We start from the raw sequence: 24,580 nt of genomic DNA on the forward strand, positions 1-24,580 counted from the left end.
ATAGAAATTCACACAAGGAGAAACATAAATAGTTACAGAGAACAAATGATTAATTCACATACGGATAGCCAAATAGATGAAAATGAATGCAAAAAAAGGGATACTAGGATGGGCGTGGTGGCTCATATCTGTAATTCCAGGCTGAGGCAGGTGAATCACTTGAGGCCAGGAGCTCCAGACCAGCCTGACCAACATGACAAAATCCCGTCTCTACGAAAAATATAAAAAAATAGCAGGGCATGGTAATGTGTGCCTGCAATCCCAGCTACTTGGGAGGCTGAGGCATGAGAATGGCTTGAACCTGGGAGGCGGAGGTTGCAGTGAGCTGAGATAGTGCCTGAGTGACAGAGTGAGATGGTCACAAACAGACAAATAAACAAAAAAGAGTACTTTTTTCTATCATCAAATTGGCAAGGATTAATAATAACCATAAATATGGTACTCAAGTAAAGGTAGGAAAGATGGTGAGTATTCAATAAAAGTACTGGGATAAGACCCGATGTGGTGGCTCAGGCCTGCAATCCCAGCACTTTGGGAGGTCGAGGCAGATGGATCACTTGAGGCCAGGAGTTCGAGACCAGCCTGACCAACATGACAAAAACCCATCTCTACTAAGAAAAATACAAAAATTAGCTGGGCATGGTGGCGCACGCCTGTAATCCCAGTTACTCGGGTGGGTGAGGCAGGAGAATTGCTTGGATTCAGGAGGCAGAGGTTGTGGGGAGCTGAGATCATACCACTGCACTCCAGCCTCTGTCTCAAAAAAAAATAATAATAATAAAATAAACATATATATATGGATAAGTAGGTAGACGATGAGCAAAATAAAGTGATAAATCTTTTACTGGATAAATTCCAAATACATCAAATTCTTAATGTAAAAACAAAGCAACAGGAGCACTAGAAGAACTATAGAAAGCATGCAAAGTAATGCTAGAAGAATCCCTGACTATGACACAAAACCCAGAGGCCATAAAAGGTGAATAAACTTGACCGCCTGAAAATAAACAACATCTTCACACCAAAAACAAACACAAGCAAAAGGCAAACACTGACTGGAAAAAATACCTGCAATTCATATTATAGGCAAAGAGCTGATTTCTTTACTTTGTCAAGATTTCCTACAGATCACTAAGATGACAACCAATAAATCAACAGGAAAATGGGCAACGATATGGACAGTTCTCACAGGAAATAAAAATGGCTCTTAAATATGTGAAAAAAAATGCTCAGCCTCATACAATCAATAAAATGCAAATTAAAACTGTACAGAAAGGCCATTTTTTACCTATCAGGCAAAGCAAAATAAAATTGATGGCACACAGAGCTGGTCAAGGAGTGGGATAATGGACATTCTCATTATGTGGTTAGTGGGGGTGTACACTGGTTTCATAATTACCGAGGGTAATTTAACAATATACGTCAAAATTCTATATGTATATATCTCTTACATACATATAAAATATCCATTGACCCAGCAATTCCTCTTCTAGGAATTAATCCTACAATCATTTATCATACAGTTATATATGAAAAATGACATTCATGCAAGGGTTTTTTTCCTTTTTCTGAGGCAGAGTCTCTCTTTGTTGTCCAGGCTAGAGTGCAATGGGGCGATCTCAGCTCGCTGCAGCCTCCGCCTCCTGCGTTCAAGTGATTCTCCTGCCTCAGCCTCCCAAGTAGCTAGGGTTACAGGCATATGCCACCATGCCCAGCTTATTTTTGTATTTTTAGTAGAGATGGGGTTTCACCACGTTGGCCAGGCTGGTCTTGAACTCCTGACCTTAGGGGATCCACCTGTCTCAGTCTCCCAAAGTGCTGGGATTACAGGTGTGAGCCACTGTGCCTGGCCCTGTGCAAAGTTTCTCATCACTGAATTGTTTGAAATAGCAAAAGACAGGAAACAAGCATTGATCCACAGGATACTGGTTACATAAATTGATACACCCATTTAATGGAACACCATGTAGCCATAATAAAGAATGAGGACGCTCTTTTTTTTTGAGACAGAGTTCTGCTCTTTCGCCCAGGCTACAGTGAAGTGGCATGTTCTTGGCTCACTAAAACTTCCGCACACCCCCCCGCCCCATCCCCCGCACTGGGATTCAAGCAATTCTCCTCTCTCAGCCTCCCAAGTAGCTGGGATTATAGGCGCATGCCCCACCACGCCCAGCTAATTTTTGTATTTTTAGTAGAGACAGGGTTTCGCCCTGTGGGCCAGGCTGGTCTTGAACTCCTGACCTCAGGTGATCCATCTGCCTCGGCCTCCCAAAGTGCTAGGATTACAGGTGTGAACCACCGCGCCCGGCCTGAGGATGCTCTTTATGTGCTGAAATGGAATGATCTTTAAACTATTACTGTTAAGTGGACAAGGCATGATGCTGAACAATATGTGCAGAATGTTACGGATGTAAAAACACGGTGTGTGTGCAGGAGTGGAAGGCTGTGTTTACACACGTCTGGAGTACGCTCTGGAAATACACTCAACGGTGCTAGTTTATGGGAACGGAAAATCACGTGGTCAGGGGGCAGGAGAGGCAGACGACACTGTACACTCTTGCACTTTTAAAATCGATGTGAACAGATTCTCTACTCACAAATAAACCGATATAATAATAAAACTGTAATCATCACAACCAGTACTGCTCGGGATATGGAGAAACGAACATTCCTGTACTCCGCCAGCAGGGATGTTAACTAGTTCTTTCCTGGAGAACAATTCAGCATCAAGTACCAAAGGCCTGAAAAAATACATTCCTTCTGCCCCAGCAATTACCGTTCTAGGAATTTACCCTAAGCAAGCAATCAGATATATGCAAATATTTACATAGAAAGATGCTCATTGCAGTGTTATGATCCCGAACAATTTGCCAACATTAGGAGATGTGAAATCACGTACGGCTTTTTCTCCGTCATGGAACACTAAGCCAGCCGTAAAGCATCATGTTCCAGTGGAAAATTTAATAACATGAGAAAATGGGCACAATCAATTGTCGAGGGAAAAAGGCAGGTCACAAAACAGAAGGTGCAGCATTATCCCAATTTTGTAAAAACATATTTTTGGAGGAAAAAGTCTGGCTGGATGGATGTAAGCAAAAACGTTAACAGTGCCTATCACGGGTTATGAGGTTTTTTTTCCTCTTTGTGCTTCTCTGTACTTTTCGAAGTAAACATATATTACTTTTACAATCAGATAAAAACAACAAATATTTTTACAAAGAGAATAGCAGCTTTCTAGAAAATTGCAGAGCACCGTAATCACCGACATACTGGCTTCATGAAATAGGCAGGCTCATCTCCCTCCGCAGTCAGAGCAAGCCTTAATTTTTTCTCTGGCTTCAGTTTTTATTTTCCCTGTTTTCCTTGAAGAACTTCCCATGTGATCACATTTATGATGCACATACATAAAGTTGAAGAGATTAGCTCTGAAAAAAGTACTATTAAGCCATTTATCACTGGATCATTACACCTAACGGACTTTAATCCCTCAGCAATCACTAAAGCTTACATTATTTAGCTAAATACTTTATTATAACACTACAAAGCAAGGATTTTATCAGCTGTAGAAGCTGCTGTTGTAGGTGTGATCGTTTTTGGAAAATTAATCCCAAACTGCAAGCACGTTCAAGCATAAACCTGTTAAAGATTCAGAGTAGGATCCACACCCTTCAAATGAAAAAAATTGTTTGTTCTGAACAGAGACAGGGCCTCGCTGTGTTACCTAGGCCTGCCTTGAACTCCTGGGCGCAGGCGATCCTCCCGCCTGGGTCTCCTAAAGTGTTGGAATTACATGAGTGAGCCACTGTGCCCAGCCTACCCTTCAAATTTAAACTTACTCTTTTAATATCCAAGGTCACAGAACTGGTGCAAGAGATTGATATGTTCCTGCTTTAAGCCCATGTAAGTCTCTTAAAAGCTATGGAAGGAAGTTGCTCAAGGGATCTTGTTCCAGTTCTTACTATGAAAGCAGGACAACAAGAGTCATTTATACATTATGGTATAGATGGGGTCTTGCTATGTTGCCCAGGCTGGTCTTGAACTCCTGGGCTTAAGCAATCCTCTTACCTCAGCCTCCCGAAGGGCTGGGATTACAGGTGTGAGCCACTGTGCCCGGCCAAGAGTAACAGATGACTGATTCCATCAAGCTAACAGTCTCATCACACATTCAGACAAAAGTGGCATGCAGTTCAACAGCGTCTGACAGACATGGGCAAGGCATGCGAGGGGCCAGTAAGCTTACCGCTACAAGGTATCGGAAGGAATGTGGACACAGAAGTTTCTTGAATAAATTCAGAACACATAAATTACTTTTTTTTTTTTTGAGGCAGGGTCTCACTCTGTCACCCAGGCTAGTGCAGTGGCACAATCACAGCTCACTGAAGCCTGGAACTCCTGGTCTCAGTGACCCTCCTGCCTCAGCCTCCTGAGTAGCTGACACTGATATGGTAGGTGGGCAGGGAACGCTGCATAAAGGCGGGTCCCTGGCTAGGGCTTCACCCTCAGGCCGTGCCCACTGACCTAGGTGAGGACAGGCACTCCTGCCTTCGCGCCCGAATGTTGCATTTTCCAAGACCACCCTGGTCTGCCACGCCCCCAGCCTGGGCCTATAAAAACCCAAGACCCCAGCAGGCGGACACATAAGCAGCTGGACGTTGTCAGGAGTATGCCAGCAGAAGAGCAGCTGACAGGCACCAGCATGCCAGCGACCGGTGGCAGAACGACACAGCGTTTGGCCACAGCAGTTGGAGAAGAGTTGGGTCGCTGAGTGGCCGGACTCCAGGGGAAAACCATCTCCCTTCTGGCTCCCCAACCTGCTGCGAGCTACTTCTACTCAGTAAAACCCTGCACTCATTCTCCAAGCCCACGCGTGATCTGATTCTTCCAGTACACCAAGGCAAGAACCCGGGATACAGGAAGCCCTCTATCCTTGCGACAAGTTGGCGAGTCTAACTGAGCTGGTCAACACAAGCCGCCTAGAGACAGCAAACTAAAGTAGCACCATGGAACACACGCCCACTGTGGCTTCAACTGTAAACATTCAACCCTAGACACTGCCCTCGGGTCAGAGCCCCACAGCCTGCCCGTCTATATGCTCCCGTAGAGGTTTGAGCAGCAGGGCACTGAAGAAGCAAGCCACACTTCCACTGCACGCCCTGTGAGGGGAACAAGGGAACCTTTCCCGTTTCAGGACCACAGATGCATGCCACCACCAGTCGGCTAATTTAAAAATTTTTTTGTGTGTGGAGAAGGGGTCTCCCTATATTGTCCAGGCTGGTCTTGAACTCCTGGTCTCAAGTGATCCTCCCAACTCAGCCTCCCAAAGTGCTGGGATTACAGGTGTGAACCACTGCACTGGGCCTATAAACTACCTTTTGTTTTAGACTATAACCACAGCAGAATTCTGTCAGGTTTCTTTTTAAAATCCATTCAATACATTATAGATAAAGGTAACACTGGCTATGAAATTTAGCAATACGGCTCTATCTTCTGAAGAAATATGCATTGTTAAATTGCTGAGCTGGGCCAGGCATGGTGGCTCATGCCTGCAATCCCAGCACTTTGGGAGGCTGAGGCAGGTGGAACACCTGAGGTCAGGAGTTTGAGACCAGCCTGGCCAACATGGTGAAACCCCATCTCTACTAAAAATACAAAAATTAGCCAGGCATGGTGGCGCACGCCTGTAATCCCAGCTTCTCGGGAGAATGAGGTGGGAGGATTGCTTGAATCCCAGAGGTGACGGTTGCAGTGAGCTGAGATCGCACCGCTGCACTCCAGCCTGGGCAAGAGAGCAAGACTCTGACTCTAAGAAAAATAAATAAATTGCTTGAGCTGGGAGTGTTTTACCTTAGAATACAGCACTGCAGCTCCTGTGTAATCTTTCTCTTGAAATTTTTTGTTTCCTTGTTCTCTGTAGAAAAGGGGAGCGTCCGAGTCCTTTCCCACCAAGTAACCTTTAGAAAGTGTTTTTAGAAACAGTTCATCCTCAGGTCTGCGTGAAGACAGGAGGAAACAAAAGCAGCAGAAATGCGTTATTTCAAGGAAAGCTCCAAACCATTGCCTTCAAAACAAGAAAGCGGGCCTGCAAAACATTTCGCACACATGAGGATGTGTATATTGTGCAATGTGATTAGAGGAAAGAAATTCATAGTCTCAGAGACACGGGGACCAGAATTTTTTTGAGACAGGGTCTCACTCTGTCACCCAGGCTGGAGTACAGTGGTGCCATCTCCACTCACTGCAGTCTCGACTTCCCAGGCTCAGATTCTCCCACCTCAGCCTCCTGAGTAGCTACACTAATTGGGAGGATGTGTGCCACCAGGCCTGCCTAATGTTTGTACTTTTTGTAGAGGTGGGGTTTTGCCATGTTGCCCAGGCTGGTCTTGAACTCCTAGGCTCAAATGATCAGCAGAATTTCTTTTTTTTTTTTTTTTTGAGATGGAGTCTCACTGTCACCTAGGCTGGAGTGCAGTGTCACGATCTCGGCTCACTGCAACCTCCACCTCCCTGGTTCAAGTGATTCTCCTGCCTCAGCCTCCTGAGTAGGTGGGATTACAGGCGTCCATCACCATGCCCAGCTAATCTTTGTATTTTTAGTAGAGAAAGCATTTCGCCATGTTAGCCAGGCTGGTCTCGAACTCCTGACCTCAAATGGTCCACCTGCCTCAGCCTCCCAAAGTGCTGGGAATACAGGTGTGAGCCCCCACGCCTGGCTAGAATTTCTATTTAGAGGACTGAATGCTAATTTTTTATTCTTTATCTCATAATTATTGGCCAATGAACCATCCCTCAGATCATACATCATAAATATCTTTTTTTTTTTTGAGACAGATATTCGCTCTGTCACCCAGGCTGGAGTGCAGTGGCTGGATCTCAGCTCACTGCCAACTCTGTCTCCTGGGTTCAAGCAATTCTCCTACCTCAGCCTCTCCGAGCAGTGGGGATTACAGGCACGCACCACCACGCTCAGCTAATTTTTGTTTTTTCAGTACAGGCGGGGTTTCGCCATTTTGGCCAGGTTTGTCTTGAACTCCTGACCTCAAGTGATCCGCCTGCCTGGACCTCCCAAAGTGCTGAGATTACAGGCATGAGCCACTGTGCCCAGCCAGGATCTTGAGTCTGGAGAATGAGATGAATATATGGTGTCTTTTGAACCAAGAAGTATTCTCCACTTCAACTGCTGAAAATACTTGAGTGGCTGACAGAAAAGAAGAGAGATAATGAGAATGAATCATAAAGTAAACGTAGTAAAACATTAACGCTTGCCAAATTTGGAAGAATTCACCAATTCTTCGTACTTTTTTTTTTGGAGACAGAGTCTCCCTTTGTCACCAGGCTGTAGTGCAACAGTGGCATGATCTGGGCTCACTGCAACCTCCACCTCCCGGGTTCAAGCGATTCTTGTGCCTCAGCCTCGGGAGCAGCTAGGATTACAGGTGTGAACCACCACGCCCGGCTAATGTTTTGTATATTTAGCAGAGATGGGATCTCATCATGTTGCCCAGGCTGGTCTTGAACTCCTGAGCTCAGGCAATCTGCCCACTTCGGCCTCCCAAAGTGCTAGCATGACAGGTGTAAGCCACTGTGCCCAGACTCTTTGTACTATTTTTGCAAGTCAGTCTGAAATTATTTCCAACTAAAAAGTTTAATAAATATATAAATGTGCTACGTAATAAAATTAATAAAGCTGAGCTAACACATATAGAGACATATACACATATACACATACTAACAAAAAATATACCTATCTTCCAATAAAAAGAAATAATATACAATAACCTAGACTATTGTCTTTGACTATAATGCCATAAAGTAAAATACGAATAACAAAAGTAGAAACACAAATGACATGGAAACTAAAAATTCTCTTAAGCAACTCTTGAACCAAAGAAGAAATCATAGAGCTGCAGACTGGCCACAGGTGCGGTGGCTCACGCCTGTAATTCCAGCACTTTCGGAGGCTGAAGAGGGAGGATTGCCTGAGCTCAGGAGGAGGCCAGCCTGGGGAACATGGGAAGACCCTGTCTCCACAAAAAATACAAAAATTAGATGGGTGTGGTGGCACATGCCCATAGTCCCAGCTACTTGGGAGGCTGAGGAGGGAGGACTGCCTGAGCCCAGGAGGTCGAGGCTGCAGAGAGCCGTGATAGCCCCACTGCATCCAAGCCTGGGTGACAGAGTGAGGCCCTGTCTCAAAAAAACAAAAAACAGAACAAAAAGCCCTGGAGAATGTTTACAAGTATTTTTAAAATTTTTGTTTACAAAGACCCACAATAAGAAATACCTTTTACATTGTGACTCAGGATAACGCTTTTGTGTTTGAATATATGAAAATTTTATAAACCATTATTTATCTTTGCTACGTATGAGGTAAAAACAAAGTTAGTATCAAATATGATTTTATTAATATTTAAATACAACATATGAAAGTCACAAATAGGGCTGGGCGTGGTGGCTTATACCTGTAATCCCAGCACTTTGGGAGGCTGAGGTGGGCAGATCACCTGGTCCAGGACTTTGAGACCAGCCTGGGCAACATAGTGGAACCCATATCTATAAAAAATACAAAAATTAGCCAGGCGTGGTGGCGAGCACTTGCAATCTCAGCTATCGGCAGCCTGAGGCACGAGAATCGCTTGAGCCCGGGAGGCGAAGGTTGCAGTGATCTGGGATTGCACCACCACACTCCAGTCTGGGTCAAATAATACCAAAAAGAAAAACTAGGAATGATTTTATTTAATTTAAGAGGTATGCTTGCCTGTTCTACATTTACTCCAGTCCAGAAAATATGAAGGCAAAACCCTATGCCTGTCTGCTACACCATAGAGCTTGTTTTCTGGTTTTGTTTTATTTATTTATTTATTTATTTATTTATTTATTTATTTATTTATTTTGAGATGGAGCCTCGCTCTATCACCCAGGCTGGAGTGTAGTGGTGCGATCTCGGCTCACTGCAAGCTCTGCCTCCTGAGTTCACACCATTCTCCTGCCTCAGCCTCCCAAGTAGCTGGGACTACAGGTGCCTGCCACCACGCCCGGTTAATTATTTTTGTATTTTTATTAGAGACAGGGTTTCACTGTTAGCCAGGATGGTCTCGATCTCCTGACCTTGTGATTCTCCTGCCTCGGCCTCCCAAAGTGCTGGGATTACAGGCATGAGCCACCACGCCCAGCATCTGTTTTTGTTTTAAATTAGGTTAAACCTAAAAATCCTAGTTCAAACAAAAGGTTTGTGGTAAACAGTAATAGCAAAATTCTTCTTGCCTAACAATAGATGATGAACTCGATTTTTTTTTTTTTTTTTTGAGATGGAGTCTTGCTCTGTCACCCAGGCTGGAGTGTAGTGACGCAATCTCGGCTCACTGCATGCTCCGCCTCCCAGGTTCATGCCATTCTCCTGCCTCAGCCTCCCGAGTAGCTGGGACTACAGGTGCCCACCACTATGCCCGGCTAATTTTTTTTCTATTTTTAGTACAGACGGGGTTTCACTGTGTTAGCCAGGATGGTCTCGATCTCCTGACCTCGTGGTCTGCCCGCCTCGGCCTCCCAAAGTGCTGGGATTACAGGCGTGAGCCACCGCGCCCGGCCTTAAGTTAATTTTTGGATATAAAGGCCCAACTTCACCCTTCTGCATGTAGATTGTCATTAGGATACAGACAAAAAAAACAACACAGTTTTTCTTCCTCCATCCTTACCTTCTCTCCTAGAACCGTGGGGATGTAAAGCCTTTCACGGAGCTAACTGGCGAAGCAGAAAGTCCCAGCTCTGGCCCCAAAGTAGAGTGCAGATTACTGAGATTGGACATAATAGCTTAATAACTGGGACATATCCACATATGCACCATTTTTTCTCTAAGCCATTTGAAAGTAAGTACAGGCATCACGGATGTTCACCTCTAAATATTTGCAGGCCTCTGCTTTAAAAATAAGGACATTCTCCTATGTTACCATAATATCATTATCACTAAAAAATAACAGTAATTCGGCCGGGTGCGGTGGCTCACGCCTGTAATCCCAGCACTTTGGGAGGCCGAGACGGGCGGATCACGAGGTCAGGAGATCGAGACCATCCTGGCTAACACAGTGAAACCCCATCTCTACTAAAAAAATGCAAAAAACTAGCCGGGCGAGGTGGCGGGCGCCTGTAGTCCCAGCTACTCGGGAGGCTGAGGCAGGAGAATGGCATAAACCCGGGAGGCAGAGTTTGCAGTGAGCTGAGATCCGGCCACTGCACTCCAGCCTGGGCGACAGAGCGAGACTCCGTCTCAAAAAAAAAAACAACAGTAATTCAAATATTTAAATTTAAATGTTACCAATTATTCCTAAAATGTCTGTTGTATCTTTTTCTCACCCTAACCAATCCAAGATCAATGTTCTCGTGCACTGAATTTAGTTATTTCTCTTTAGTCTTCTTTTAGATAGTGCTATAATTTTAAAATTTATTTTTAATTTTTTTTTTTTGAGACAGGGTCTTACTTCCATTGCTCAGGCTGGAGTGCAGTGGTACGACCTCTGCTCACTGCAACCTCTACCTCCTGCCTTAGCCTCCCGAGTAGCTAGGACTATAGGCACGTACTGCCACGCCCAGCTAAATGACTTTTTATATAAAATACAGATGGGGTCTCACTGTGTTGCCCAGGCTGGCCTCCAACTCCTGGGCTCAAGGGATCTACCTGCTTCAGCCTCCCAAAGTGCTGGGATTATAGGTGTGAGCCACTGCACTTTGGCCAACTATAATTTTTTGGGTTTTTTAAATGCGTAATTTTTTTTTTAAAAGATTCAACACCAGAAAAATGTTTCACATTCTGGTTTTGCCTCATTGTTTCCTCATGGTTAGATTACATTAAACAATTTTTATTAAGAATATGGCTGGGTGCGGTGGCTCACACCTGTAAACCCAGCACTTTGGGAGGCTAAGGCAGGCGAATCACCTGGGGTCAGGGGTTCGAGACCACCCTGGGCAACATGGTGAAACCCCGTCTCTACTAAAAATACAAAAATTAGCCAAGCACAGTGGTGCATGCCTGTAATCCCAGCTACCCAGAAGGCCGAGGCAGGAGAATTGCTTGAATCTGGGAGGCAGAGGTTGCAGTGAGCAGAGATCGCGCCACTGCCCTCCAGCCTGAGAGACAGAGCGAGACTATGTCACAGAACAAATAAACAAACAAAATGACTACATAGTTAAATCTATATACTTCTTGTTGCCTCAAATCAGGAGACATATGATGTCTCCCCAGCACTGTGGAAGCTAAGTTTGGTCACTCAGTTAAGGTGGTAATTGCTGAATCTTTGCAATGTAAAGACACCTTTCCCTTATAGTTAAATAATCTATAGGGCCACACTTTGAGATCACGTGAAGAGCCTGTTTCCCAATGATGTTATGTCTACAGGTTTGAGCATCCACTGATAATTGCCAGAATCATCCATCACGTGGGGGTTACAAAATGGTGAGTTTTCTGATTCTACCATTATTTCTAAATTTATTAGTTGGCATTCTTTTGTAAAGACAAACTTCCTCCTTTTTCTTCTTTTACTTGTTTCGTGTGAGCAATATGCACACAGACATAATATGTATTTACTTATTTTTGTTTGTTTTGAGACAGAGTCTCACTCTGTTTCCCAGGCTGGAGTGCAGTGGCGTGATCCTGGCTCACTGCAATCTTCGCCTCTGGGGTTCAAGCAATTCTTCTGCCTCAGCCTCCCAAGTACCTGGGATTACAGGCACCTGATACCACGCCCAGCTAATTTTTGCATTTTTAGTACAGATGGGGTCTCGTCATGTTAGCCAGGCTGGTCTGAAACTCCTGAGCTCAGGTGATCCGCCCATCTTGGCTTCCCAAAGTGCTGGGATTATAGGCATGAGCCACCATGCCTGCTCAGAAGTCAAATAAGAAAGTAAACTCAGATATTTACAGTTACCACTATGGACTTGAACAGTTTACTATAATAAACTATTACCACCATTACACTTTTTCATGGTCAAATTATGCTAATGTTGGCCAGTGAGAACCTCTTCAGACTGGTTCCTATGTTATTTTTGTTTTTGATCCAGGGTCTTGCTCTGTTGTCCAGGCTGGAAGACAGTGGTACCATCATAGCTCGCTACAGCCGCGGTATCCTGGGCTCAGGCAATTTTCCCACCTCAGCCTCCCAAGTAGCTATGACTACAGGCATGTGACACCATGCCCAGCTAACTTTTAATTTTTTTGTGGAGACACAGTCTCATTATGTCGCACAGGCTGGTCTCAAACTCCTGGGCTCCAGAAATCCTCTTGCCTAAGCCTCCCAAAGTGTTAGGATTACAGGTATGAGTGGTGTCACCATACCTGGCCTAGGCTCTTTTTTATAGAACTCTATTCGTCTTCGAGCACTTCCTTGTTTTCCGACACAAGTTATTCCAATTGAATCAGTACAAAATAAAAACAAACAAGAAGGCTGTGAGTGTGGATAGTGAAGTTATGAAGATTTCCTACGACACTGTAGGAGATTATTAATTGCAGGAGTGGAGAGGTAGGGGTGGACAGTAGGGGATCTTCGGTCTCAAAAGATTTTCAACAGATGAAAGGCATCTCTTGTGGGAAAACGTTCCTCAAAGAATGTCCATTGGCAAGAAAGAAAAGTGCCTGCTTGGCTTTAGACTTTAAAGGGCTAATTCCTATTTTTACCTAACAGGCATGCATGTGGAGATCAGAAGTTTAAATCTTTTTTGGTTACTTTAGATTGTGATTGAACAGACTTAGAAACAGCTATTTGAGCGAACTTGTTTTTAAGGAGAGAGGGCTCGGTATGAATTAGTGAGAGACATACAGAGCAAACAAAAATGGAGGTGATTTATTAACCCCAGAGAAAACGAGAGCGGTACAACAAAGGAAATGTAATTCAAAGCATCCTTCGCGGTTCATGGGAGCAATATTTACACAGACATAAGAATATATACACTGAATGTTGGTTCAATCAATTTAATATTCTATTGGTTATATTATAACAGTTATCATGAGGGAATGAGGGAAAAACAAAGTATAGGCCAGGAGTGGTGGCTCACGCCTGTCATTCCAGCACTTTGGGAGGCTGAGGCAGGTGGATCATCTTAGGTCAGGAGTTTGAGACCAGCCTGACCAACATGGAGAAATCCCGTCTCTACTAAAAATACAAAATTAGCCGGGCATGGTGGCACGTGCCTGTAATCCCAGCTACTTGGGAGGTGGAGGCAGGAGAATCGCTTCAACTAGAGAGGCGGGGGTTGCTGTGAGCCAAGATGGTGCTATTGCACTCCAGGCTGGGCAACAAGAGCGAAACTCCATCTCAAAAAAACAAAAGCAAAAAACAAAGTATATGCCTGTGAGTTGGGGATAAGAGAGCAAAATTACATCTAAAATTATACAAACTCAAGAAAGAGCAGTGTTTGCACTGTTTAGAAAGAATAAATTGTCAGAAGGCTGAGCACGGTGGCACCCCTGTAATCCCAGCACTTTGGGAGACCAAGGTGGGCAGATCACCTGAGGTTGGGAGTTTGAGACCAGCCTGGCCAACATGGTGAAACCCCATCTCTACTAAAAATACAAAAGTTAGCTGGGCGTGGTGATGTGTGCCTGTAATCCCAGCTACTCGGAAGGCTGAGGCAAGAGAATCACTTGAACCTGGGAGGCGGATGTTGCAGTGAACTGAGATCGCGCCACTGCACTCCAGCCTGGGTGACAGAGTGAGACTCTGACTCAAAATAAATAAATAAATAAATAAATAAATGAATGAAAAATTTAAATGCCAGAAGAAACAGTTAAAATAATTTAAAGTAGCTGTCTCTGGGGAATAAAAATCAGGAATGGGGAAAAGTGGACAGGGAGGTGCTGTTTTTCCTGATAAATTTTGAAGCACTATTTGATTTCTTTTTTTTTTTTTTGAGATGGAGTCTCGCTCTATCTCCCAGGCTGGAGTGCAGTGGCGCGATCTCGGCTCACTGCAAGCTCCGCCTCCCGGGTTCACGCCATTCTCCTGCCGTAGCCTCCTGGGTAGCTGGGACTACAGGCGCCCGCCACCACACCTGGCTAATGTTTTGTATTTTTAGTAGAGACAGGGTTTCACCGTGTTAGCCAGGATGGTCTCAATCTCCTGACATGGGCATGGTAGGCGTGATCCGCCCACCTCGGACTCCCAAAGTGCTGGGATTACAGGTGTGAGCCACCGCGCCCAGCCTATTTGATTTCTTAAAGTATGTATACATATTATTCTGATAAAAAATTAAACTAAGGAAGGAAAATATTTTCACTAAGGCATCCAGTCTACATAGTTTTACAGGATTTTTCTACTAGACTTTAAGAACCACATAATTCCTACATTATATAAACGATTTCAGAGCATAGAAAAAGGCAGGAGGCCGGGCGCGGTGGCTCAAGCCTGTAATCCCAGCACTTTGGGAGGCCGAGGCGGGCGGATCACGAGGTCAGGAGATCGAGACCATCCTGGCTAACATGGTGAAACCCCGTCTCTACTAAAAATACAAAAAACTAGCCGGGCGTGGTGGCGGGCGCCTGTAGTCCCAGCTACTTGGAGGCTGAGGCAGGAGAATGGCCTGAACCTGGGAGGCGGAGCTTGCAGTGAGCCGAGATCGCGCCACTGCACTCCAGCCTGGGTGACACAGCGCGAGACTCCGTCTCAAAAAAAAAAAAAAAAAAAAAAAAAAAAGAAAAAGGCAGGAAGCTCTCCAAATTCATTCTGAGGCTACCATAACCCACCATGGTATCAGCTGGGATTACAGGCGCCCGCCACCATGCCCAGCTAATTTTTTGTATTTTTAGTAGAGACAGGATTTCACCACGTTGCCCAGGCTGGTCTTGGACTCCTGACCTCAGGTGATCCACCTGCCTTGGGCTCCCAATGTGCTGGGATTACTGGTGTGAGCCACCGCACCCAGCCAGATGATTTTAAATCGGATGATTTTTATTTTTTATTTATACCACCAATCACCAATTAGAAAATGTAACTGGGGGGAAAAGGCTCATTCACAATAACAACAAAAACCTTACAACGAGAATAAGTTGAACATGAAATGTGTAAGACCTATATAAAGAAAACTATAAAACTTTACTTAACGATGTAAAAGAAGTCTTAAATAAATGGGAAGACATACCCTTGGATTAGGAAATTTGATATTGTGAAGATGTCAGGTTTCCTTAAATGAATCTATAAATCCAACACATTCTCAATCAAAAACCCACAACATTTTTTATAGAATTTGAGAAGTTGGCTGGGTGCGGTGGCTCACGCCTGTAATCCCATCCTGGCTAACATGGTGAAATCCCGTCTCTACTAAAAATATAAAAAATTAGCCAGGCATGGTGACAGGCGCCTGTAGTCCCAGCTACTCGAGAGGCTGAGGCAGGAGAAAGGCATGAACCCGGGAGGCAGAGCTTGCAGTGAGCTGAGATCGCGCCACTCCAGCCTGGGCGACAGACTCCATCTCAAAAAAAAAAAAAAAGGAACTTAATAAGCCAATTCTAAAGTTCACATGGGGGAAATGCACACAAAATACCCAAGATATTCTTTTTTTTTTTTTTTTTTGAGACGGAGTCTCGCTCTGTCACCCAGGCTGGAGTGCAGTGGCACTATTTTCCTTTCTTTTCTTTTTTTTTTTTGAGACAGAGTCTCACTCTGTCGCCCAGGCTGGAGTGCAGTGGCGTGATCTCTGCTCACTGCAAGCTCCGCCTCCCGGGTTCACACCATTCTCCCGCCTCAGCCTCCTGAGAAGCTGGGACTACAGGTGCCCGCTACCACGCCCGACTAATTTTTTGTATTTTTAGTAGAGACGGGGTTTCACTGTGTTAGCCAGGATGGTCTCGATCTCCTGACCTTGTGATCCACCCACCTCAGCCTCCCAAAGTGCTGGGATTACAGGCATGAGCCACCATGCCCGGCCAACAAAGAATATTTTTATCAACTCCCAAGTAGTTGGAATTACAGGCATATGTCACCTTGTCTGGCTTGATTTTTATACAGCCGTATCTGTCATTTTCCTTTTTTTTTTTTTCTTTTTGAGAAATAGCCTTGCTCTGTCACCCAGGCTGGAGTGCAGTGGTACGATCATGGCTCACTGCAGCCTTGACCTCCCAGGTTCAAGTGATCCTCCCACCTCAGCCTCCTGAGTAGCTGGGATGACAGGCACATGCCACCATGCTTGGCTAATTTTTAAATTTTTATAGAGATGGAATCTCACTATGTTGCCCAGGCTCCTGGGCTCAAGCAGTCCTCCCACCTCTGACCCCCAAAGTGCTAGGTTTCCAGGCATGAGCCACCACACCCAACTTCATCTTCTTTTATAGCTTCTGGGTTATATGTCTTGCTTAGGATGGTTTACTCCACCATCTCAAGCAAGGCAGGAGGATCGCTTGAGCCCAGGAGCTCGAGGCCCGCCTGAACAACATACTGAGACTTTGTCTCTAAAAAAATTTAAATAAAATTTAAAAATTTAAAACCTATATACACAATTTATATAGAATGTAAATGTACAAAATTTACATTGTAAATAAGGTAAAAAAGATAAACAGGGCCGGGCGCGGTGGCTCAAGCCTGTAATCCCAGCACTTTGGGAGGCCGAGGCGGGTGGATCACGAGGTCAGGAGATCGAGACTATCCTGGCTAACATGGTGAAACCCCGTCTCTACTAAAAATACAAAAAAAAACTAGCCGGGCGTGGTGGCGGGCGCCTGTAGTCCCAGCTACTTGGGAGGCTGAGGTGGGAGAATGGCGTGAAACCGGGAAGCGGAGCTTGCAGTGAGCCGAGATCACGCCACTGCACTCCAGCCTGGGAGACACAGCGAGACTCCGTCTCAAAAAAAAAAAGATAAACAGATTGGGAATAATGTATATAGCAAATAATAACTTACATAGCAAAGAATTACACAGCTAGATTTATGAAGATCTCCTACAAATGAACAAGAGAAAGAAAGACAACCTACTAGAAAATGGGCAAGGGACACAAATAGGCTAGAAATAAAAATGTACTGGGGGGCCGGGTGCGGTGGCTCATGCCTGCAATTCCAGCACTTTTGGAGGCCAAGGCGGGTGGATCCTCTGAGGCCAGGAGTTGGAGACCAGCCTACCCAACATGGCGAAACCCTGTCTCTATTAAAAATACAAAATTAGCTGGGTGTGGTGGCGTGCGCCTGCAATCCCAGCTACTCGGGAGGCTGAGGCAGAATTGCTTGAACTTGGGAGGCGGACGTTGCAGTGAGCCAAGACTGCCCCACTGCACTCCAGCCTGGGCAACAAGAGCAAAACCCTATCTAAAAAAAAAAAGAAAAGAAAAGAAGAATAACAAAAGAAGTATAACCCTAATTGTACCAAGTATCTGAACTGGCAAGGCTCAAAACTGAACTCATTATTTCATTCAATTAATATCTGAGCACCTACTAAGTGCCAGGCACTGTGCCAGTTCCTGGCACAAAGATGTCAACCTTGAACTTGAAAGGTGTGTGTTTGTGGATCTGCAAATGTATAAGGTTCTGGTTTATATGTCATATTAAGCACTAATAAAAGCCAGTCACTAAACTAAGAACTTTATATACTTTACCAAACTATCATTCAATTAATGTTTACTGAGCACTTGTTTTTTGACACTGCACTATTTTTGTCTATAGAAAGACAAACAGGCCGGGCACAGTGGCTCATGCCTGTAATCCCAGCACTTTGGGAGGCTGAGGTGGGTGGATCATTTGAGGGCAGGAGTTCAAGACCAGCCTGGCCAACATGGTGAAACCCCATCTCTACTGAAAATACAAAAATATTAGCCGGACGTGGCGGTATATGCCTGTAATCCCAGCTATTCAGGACGCTGAGGCATAAGAATCGCTTGAACCCAGGAGGCGGAGGTTGCAGTGAGCTGAGATCGTGCCACTGCACTCCAGCCTGGGTGACAGAGTGAGACCCTGTCTCAAAAAAAAAAAAAGAAAAAAAAAAATTAGCCAGGCGTGGTAGTGTGCGACTGTAATCCCAAATACTTGGGAAGCTGAGACAGGAGAATCGCTTGAACCTGGGAGGCAGAGGCAGTGAGCTGAGATTGCGCCACTGCACTCTAGCCTGGGCGATAGAGCGAGACCCTGTCTCGAAAAAAAAAAAAAGAAACACAAACAAATACAAAGATGGTCCCTTCCCTCATGAAATTCATAATCTAGTGGCAAATGCAGGCATTAGTCAAAAGAGCACACACATATATAAAGGAAAATCACACAGCGTTGTAATGTACAGAATAAAGATGGCCCAGCTGAGGCTCAGGGAGAGCTTTCCTGAGGAAAGATCTGGCTAATCCTGTGGGATGACAGAAGTGAATTAGTTCACAGGACATGCTGGGATAGAAAGCAACCACGAAAAGCACTTCAGGCATTTTCCATCAAAAAGAGATATTACAGGGGGGAGGGGGGAGGGTTGGCATTAGGAGATACACCTAATGTAAATGATGAGTTAATGGGTGCAGCACACCAACATGGCACACGTATACATACGTAACAAACCTGCACATTGTGCACATGTACCCTAGAAGTTAAAGTATAATAACAAATTAAAAAAAAAAAAAAGAGAGATATTACTGGGCCAGGCATGATGGCTCACACCTGTACTCCCAGCACCGTGGGAGGCCAGATTGCTTGAGCCCAGAAGTTTGAGACCAGCCCGGGCAACATAACAAGACTCGATCTCTATTTAAGAAAGAGAGAGAGACAGAGATTACTTCAGAGCAAATGACAAAACAGAACGTTTTTCAGATCACAATTGCCTTGTTAACGCTTCCATGTACTTACTGAAGAAGTGAAGAGGAATGAAGAAAGATATCGCTCAAGGTCTCTGCTGTAGAAATTGTGAGCTGAATGGACTTTGGGAGTGAAGCCCACTTTTGAAGCAGGTATGATTTCCACTCATCCACAGGCAGATCCATGCTGCTTTCGATCTATAAAATGAGTAAGAAAATAGGAATCTTACAAATGCACAAGTTTAGAAAATCAAGAGTTTGGCTCCGTGCAGTGGCTCACACCTGTAATCCCAGTACTTTGGGAGGCCGAGGTGGGTGGATCATGAGGTCAGGAGACCGAGACCATCCTGGCTAACACAGTGAACCCCGTCTCTACTAAAAATACAAAAAAATTAGCCGGGTGTGGTGGCGCACGCCTGTAGTCTCAGCTACTCTGGAGGCTGAAGCTAGAGAATCACTTGACTGGGGAGGCCAAGGTTGCAGTGAGCTGAGATCATGCCATTGCACTCCAACCTAGGCAACAGAGAGAGACTCTGTGTCAAAAAAAAAAAAAAAAAAAAAAAAAGAAAATCAAGATTTCATTCAAGGAAGCCTAAAGCAATAAAATCAATTATTGTGGTCTTTTCCTCTAGTTTATATGCTAAGGAAAGATCTATATTCTCTCACAGCAATTCACTCAACATCCTTCCATTCAGAAATATTTACTGAAAGACTACTTTGTGACAGGCACCATGCAGGTGATGGTTATACAAAGAGGAAGCAGACTAGATAGCTATCATCCGTGTCCTCTTAGTCTTTTTTTTTTGTGCGTGAGACAGTCTTGCTCTATCCCCCAGGCTAGAGCGCAGTGGCACGATCTCGGCTCACTGCACCCTCTGCCTCCCAGGTTCAAGCAATTCTCCTGCCTCAGCCTCGGAGTAGCTGGGATTACGGAGTGCGCCACTACTCTTGGCTAATTCTTGTAGTTTTAGTAGAGATGGGGTTTCACCATGTTGACCAGGCTGGTCTCGAACTCCTGACCTCAGGTGATCCTCCAGCCTGGGTCTCCCAAAGCGCTGGGATTACAAGTGTGAGCCACCGCGCCCGGCCTGATCCCCCTAGTTTCTCAAGTCTGAAACCTGAGACACTTCCCCAGATTTTTCTTTCTCACCCACCCCAGCAACTATTCAATTAACAGGTATTTCTCTCTCTTATATAGTTCAGCGTTCTCTTTCAACCCCCAGGTCATTCCTTCGGTTTAAGTCCTCACCATCTCGTCTAGCATTCTTCCTAGAGTGTCATAATTAGTGTCCATGCCATTGGCACCCCCCCCCCCCCTTTCAATCCAGCCTCCAACACTGAGACAGAAGTCACTGCTCTGCCTTAAATTCATCAACGCTACTCCAAGCATATCGGGAAGCCCAGGACAAAACCGTCCTTACTTGACCCTTGGCTGACTTTCTAATTCTCAGGTCTCACTTGTTCCTCTGCAGCCTTGCATACTGAACTACTCATTGCGATCCCCGGCTTGCCAGGCTATTTCATCTCTCCAAGGTTTTGGCAGAGGCTATTCGTGCTTTCCGGACCAATCCTACCCTGGCTTATGGAGTCCACCTGGAAAATTCCCACAGGTTCGTTCTTCGACTCGGTTCAAACGGCACCTCCTCTGGGAAGGCTTCCCTGATTTCCAACACTCTTGGGGCCTGTACCACGTCTACCTGGCGCTGGGGCTACTCACGGCATAAAGTGCCCCCACACACTGTCCTCTTCTCCACGGACAGGGACCAGGTCTGATTCCCCTTCGGAGACCGCCCCCCAACGGTGCCGAGCTCAGGGTTTGGCCCCGGTCGAGAAGTCAGCCCCGCGTTGCTGGAGGAACCGGGTCACTGCTGCGACTCCATTTAGCAGCTGAGGTCTCAGGGAACAGCTTTAACCTCCTCTGGGCTACCAACCCGTGCACTCGCCGGAAACCGAGGCGAGAAAGCCTCGTGAGCCCGCTCCGAGGCGCCCGGAACTGGGCCGCGGACTCCCTCCCCGCCCCCGCGTAGCTCCTGGCGCGCCCCTCGGCGCCCCGCCCCGCGCCCCGCGTTCCGCGTTCCGCGCCAGGCCTCCCTTGGGCCCGCGAGCGGGTCACGTGCGCCGCGCCTCGGCCAATGTGGCGGCTGCGCAGCGCCCGGGCCCGCCCCTGGGCCGCGCGCACGTCGGGGGCGGGAGCGGCGCACGCAACTCCTCGGGCCAATAACTGCGCAGCGCGCGGGACCCCGGTGGGGAAGCTCCAGCTGTAGCGGGGTCTGCGCGGGAGTCGGGGCGGCGGAGCCATGGTCGGCCAACTGAGCGAGGGGGCCATTGCGGTGAGGAGGTGCCGGCGGCCGGACCGGCGGTGCGGGATGGCTGCGGCCCCGAGCCTCGCGGAGTGGAGAGGGGGAGGGGAGCCCGGGGCGACGGGGGATGAACGCGAGGGGAGGAGAAGGCGGGGGGCGGTGGGGACCCGCCGAGCGCCCGTCTAGTGTCATCACCTCCTCCTCAAAGCATTCTTCCGATCGTCTTTGAAACATGCTCACGTTTTTCCTACTTAAGAACAAAGTAAATAAACGCTTGCCTTTCTCTCGAACTTCCACCTGCGGCCACTTTCTGTTTCTTCTCCTTTCCTGCCCCGCAGCCAAACTTCTTGTCTGGTTTCAGCCACTTCCTTTCCTCGCCTCTCATCAACTCTTTAACCATCCCCTCCACTCCAGCCATCCCCTTGATCGCTGTAGAAAACCCTGGCTCAAGGGACCAGTGTCCTCCAAGTTGCTAAATCCAGCCCTTTTCCGTTTTCAGCTTACCTGAGTTCTCAGCAGCGTTTGCTTTTGAGCCCTGCTTCTTCTGGTCACACCCTCTTCCTTGGGTTTTAGTGGCTCAGCTTGGCGGGTCTATCCCCGTCTTATTTGCAGGCCCCTCTTTGTAAATTTTTGTTGACTCAAGGCTCCCTCTAGGCCCTCTTGACTCCCAAAGGCAATTTCTTTTTTTTTTTTTTTCCTCCAGCCTGGGCAACACTCACTGTGTGAGTGTCACACTGTGTCGCCCAGGTTGGAGTGCACTGGCGCGATCTCGGCTCACTGCAACCTCCGTCTCCCGGGTTCAAGCGATTCTCCTGCCTCAGTCTCCCGAGTAGCTGGGACTACATGTGTGCGCCACCACACTTGGCTACTTTTTTTTTTTTTTTTTTTTTTTTTGAGACGGAGTCTCGCTCTGTCGCCCAGGCTGGAGTGCAGTGGCGCGATCTCGGCTCACTGCAAGCTCCGCCTCCCGGGTTCACGCCATTCTCCTGCCTCAGCCTCCTGAGTAGCTGGGACTACAGGCGCCCGCCACCGCGCCCGGCTAATTTTTTGTATTTTTAGTAGAGACGGGGTTTCACCGTGGTCTCGATCTCCTGACCTTGTGATCCGCCCGCCTCGGCCTCCCAAAGTGCTGGGATTACAGGCGTGAGCCACCGCGCCCGGCGACTTGGCTACTTTTTTGTGTTTTTATTGGAGACAGGGTTTCATCATGTTGGCCGGGTTGATCTCGAACTCCAGACCTCCATTGTGCCGCCCGCCTCGGCCTCCCAAAATGCTGGGATTACAGGCGTGCCAAATTTCTTTGTACTGAGCCACCTTTACTCTAAAAGACAAACTTCTATAATCTATCTGCTTATTCCATGCTTCAGAGGCTTTTAAGTTCAATATACATATCCCAAAGCAAATTCATTATCTTTATAAGTCTGGGCCTCTTGATCCCTATCTCCACGAAAGGTACCATTATCTGTTCAATTCAGTGCTAACCAGAGATTGAGAAATCATTCCTCCTACATTGTCCATCACCTGGGCGTCCAGTTCCTCACCAAGCGAAGTGTATTGTACCTCATGTAGATCTACCAAGCCCATCGGCTTCTTTCCATCCATACTGGCACCATCTTTTTTTTTTTTTTTTTTTTTTTGCCTGGGCTGTTCACTTCCACTCAGCATACGTTCCTGCCACCATTCCCATCCACAGCATACTCTCAGCCTACTCTCCAGTCACCCCCACATTTTATTTTTAATTTAGATTTCTGGTATTTTTCATACTCCTACCTTCTTCCATGGGGCATTTGAACATTTTTTTTTTGAGACGGAGTCTCGCACTGTCGCCCAGGCTGGAGTGCAATGGCAGGATCTGAGCTCACTGCAAGCTCCACCTCCCGGGTTCACGCCATTCTCCTGCCTCAGCCTCCCAAGTAGCTGGGACTACAGGCGCCCGCCACCATGCCCGGCTAATTTTTTGTATTTTTAGTAGAGATGGAGTTTCACCGTGTTAGCCAGGATGGTCTCGATCTCCTGACCTCATGATCCTCCTGCCTCGGCCTCCCAAAGTGCTGGGATTACATGCATGAGCCACCTCGCCTGGCCGAACATATGTGCCCTTGAGTATTACATTTTGTCGCTTTGTATACTTACTAGGGATTTTCTTTTTTTTTTTTTTTAGACAGGATCTCACTCTGTTGCCCAGGCTAGAGTGCAGAGGCGCGATCTCGGCTCGTGGCAACCTCCACCTCCCGGGTTCAAGCGATTCTTTTGCCTCAGCCTCCCAATTACAGACGTGTGCTACCACGCCCAGCTACTTTTTGTATTTTTAGTAGAGACGAGGTTTTGTCATGTTGGTCATGCTGGTCTTGAACTCCTGTCTTCAAGTGATCTGCCCACCTCGGCCTCCCCAAGTCCTGGGATTACAGACTTGAACCATTGCACCGGGCCGTAGTTTTTTTTTTTTTAAATGACAGTCTCGTTTTTTGTCTCTCAGGCTAGAGTGTAGTGGTACGATCATAGCTCACTGCAACCTCTAACTCCTGGGCTCAAGTGATCCTCCCACCCCAACCTCTCGAGTAGCTGGGACTACAGGTGCATGCCACCGTGCCCAGCTAATTTTTTTTTTTAATTTTGTGTAGAGATGGGGTTTCACCATCTTGCCTAAGCTAGTCTCGAACTCTTGGCCTCCAAACAGTTCTGCTGCCTTGCCTCCCAAGTCTTTGGGATTATAGGCATGAGCCACTGTGCCTGGCCTTGTCCCTTAAAATGAGTTATCCATTTGTAAACAGCTGGTTTCTTTGGAGCATTGTCTCCATATACTTTTCTTTCATAAAGCATTGGTGATTTCACCCTTCTTCCACCCAAGCTTCACCTTGAATTTGGTGTTCATTGTTGCTTCCATTTTAGCAGAATTCATGTTGCTCTTATGGGACTCTTTTCAAATTGATGTCTAATCCTTCTTAGTGCCTCACACTAGATCTTGTTCAGACACGTTATAACAAGTTAGTATGAGTTTATTTCAGTGCAAAACATTTTTGAAATGCATGGATAGTTTTTTCATAATGCACATTTTTCTTTTTTTTTTTTTTTTCTTTGAGACAGAGTCTTGCTCTGTCGCCCAGGCTGGGGTGCAGTGGCCGGATCTCAGCTCACTGCAAGCTCCGCCTCCCGGGTTTAGACCATTCTCCTGCCTCAGCCTCCCGAGTAGCTGGGACTACAGGCACCCGCCACCTCGCCCGGCTAGTTTTTTGTATTTTTTAGTAGAGACGGGGTTTCACCGTGTTAGCCAGGATGGTCTCGATCTCCTGACCTCGTGATCCGCCCATCTCGGCCTCCCAAAGTGCTGGGATTACAGGCTTGAGCCACCGCGCCCGGCCATAATGCACATTTTTCATGTACTTTTTCAATTCCTCTCATATATGCGTGTGGTTTTAAAATCAAACGGAACAGAAAAGTGTTTATGGCCGGGCATGGTGGCTCACATGTGTTAATGTCACTTGGGGAGGCTAAGGCAGGAGGATCCCTTGAGGCCAAGAAGGAGTTTGATACCAGGCTGGGCAACATAGCAA

The 24,580-nt window shown here is 46.4% G+C and overlaps 2 protein-coding genes across 4 annotated transcripts in view; one reads left to right on the forward strand and one right to left on the reverse strand.

Annotated features, from left to right (window-relative positions):
* Window positions 1-20,808, reverse strand: part of SMYD4 (SET and MYND domain containing 4) — a 45,912-nt gene extending 25,104 nt beyond the window's left edge. Inside the window, exons 1-3 of the mRNA XM_025362518.1 lie at window positions 20,661-20,808; window positions 18,782-18,927; window positions 5,845-5,989 (exon numbers count right to left, since the gene is read on the reverse strand). Of these exons, the coding sequence (XP_025218303.1) occupies window positions 5,845-5,989; window positions 18,782-18,915 (279 nt within the window). The 5' untranslated portion in view covers window positions 18,916-18,927; window positions 20,661-20,808. The remainder of the gene's footprint in view (window positions 1-5,844; window positions 5,990-18,781; window positions 18,928-20,660) is intronic.
* Window positions 20,809-20,903: 95 nt separating this feature from the next.
* The window catches only part of RPA1 (replication protein A1), a 66,186-nt gene continuing 62,509 nt past the window's right edge, over window positions 20,904-24,580 (forward strand). For 2 of the 3 annotated variants that reach the window (XM_025362519.1, XM_025362521.1), the window contains exon 1: window positions 20,904-21,059. In XM_025362519.1, the coding sequence (XP_025218304.1) occupies window positions 21,027-21,059 (33 nt within the window). In that variant the 5' untranslated portion in view covers window positions 20,904-21,026. Of the gene's footprint in view, window positions 21,068-24,580 lie in introns of all 3 variants that reach the window. The other variant, XM_025362520.1, reaches the window with a different exon arrangement.

This window comes from Theropithecus gelada, chromosome 16, assembly GCF_003255815.1.
Source record: "Theropithecus gelada isolate Dixy chromosome 16, Tgel_1.0, whole genome shotgun sequence".
Taxonomy (NCBI): Eukaryota; Metazoa; Chordata; class Mammalia; order Primates; family Cercopithecidae; genus Theropithecus; species Theropithecus gelada.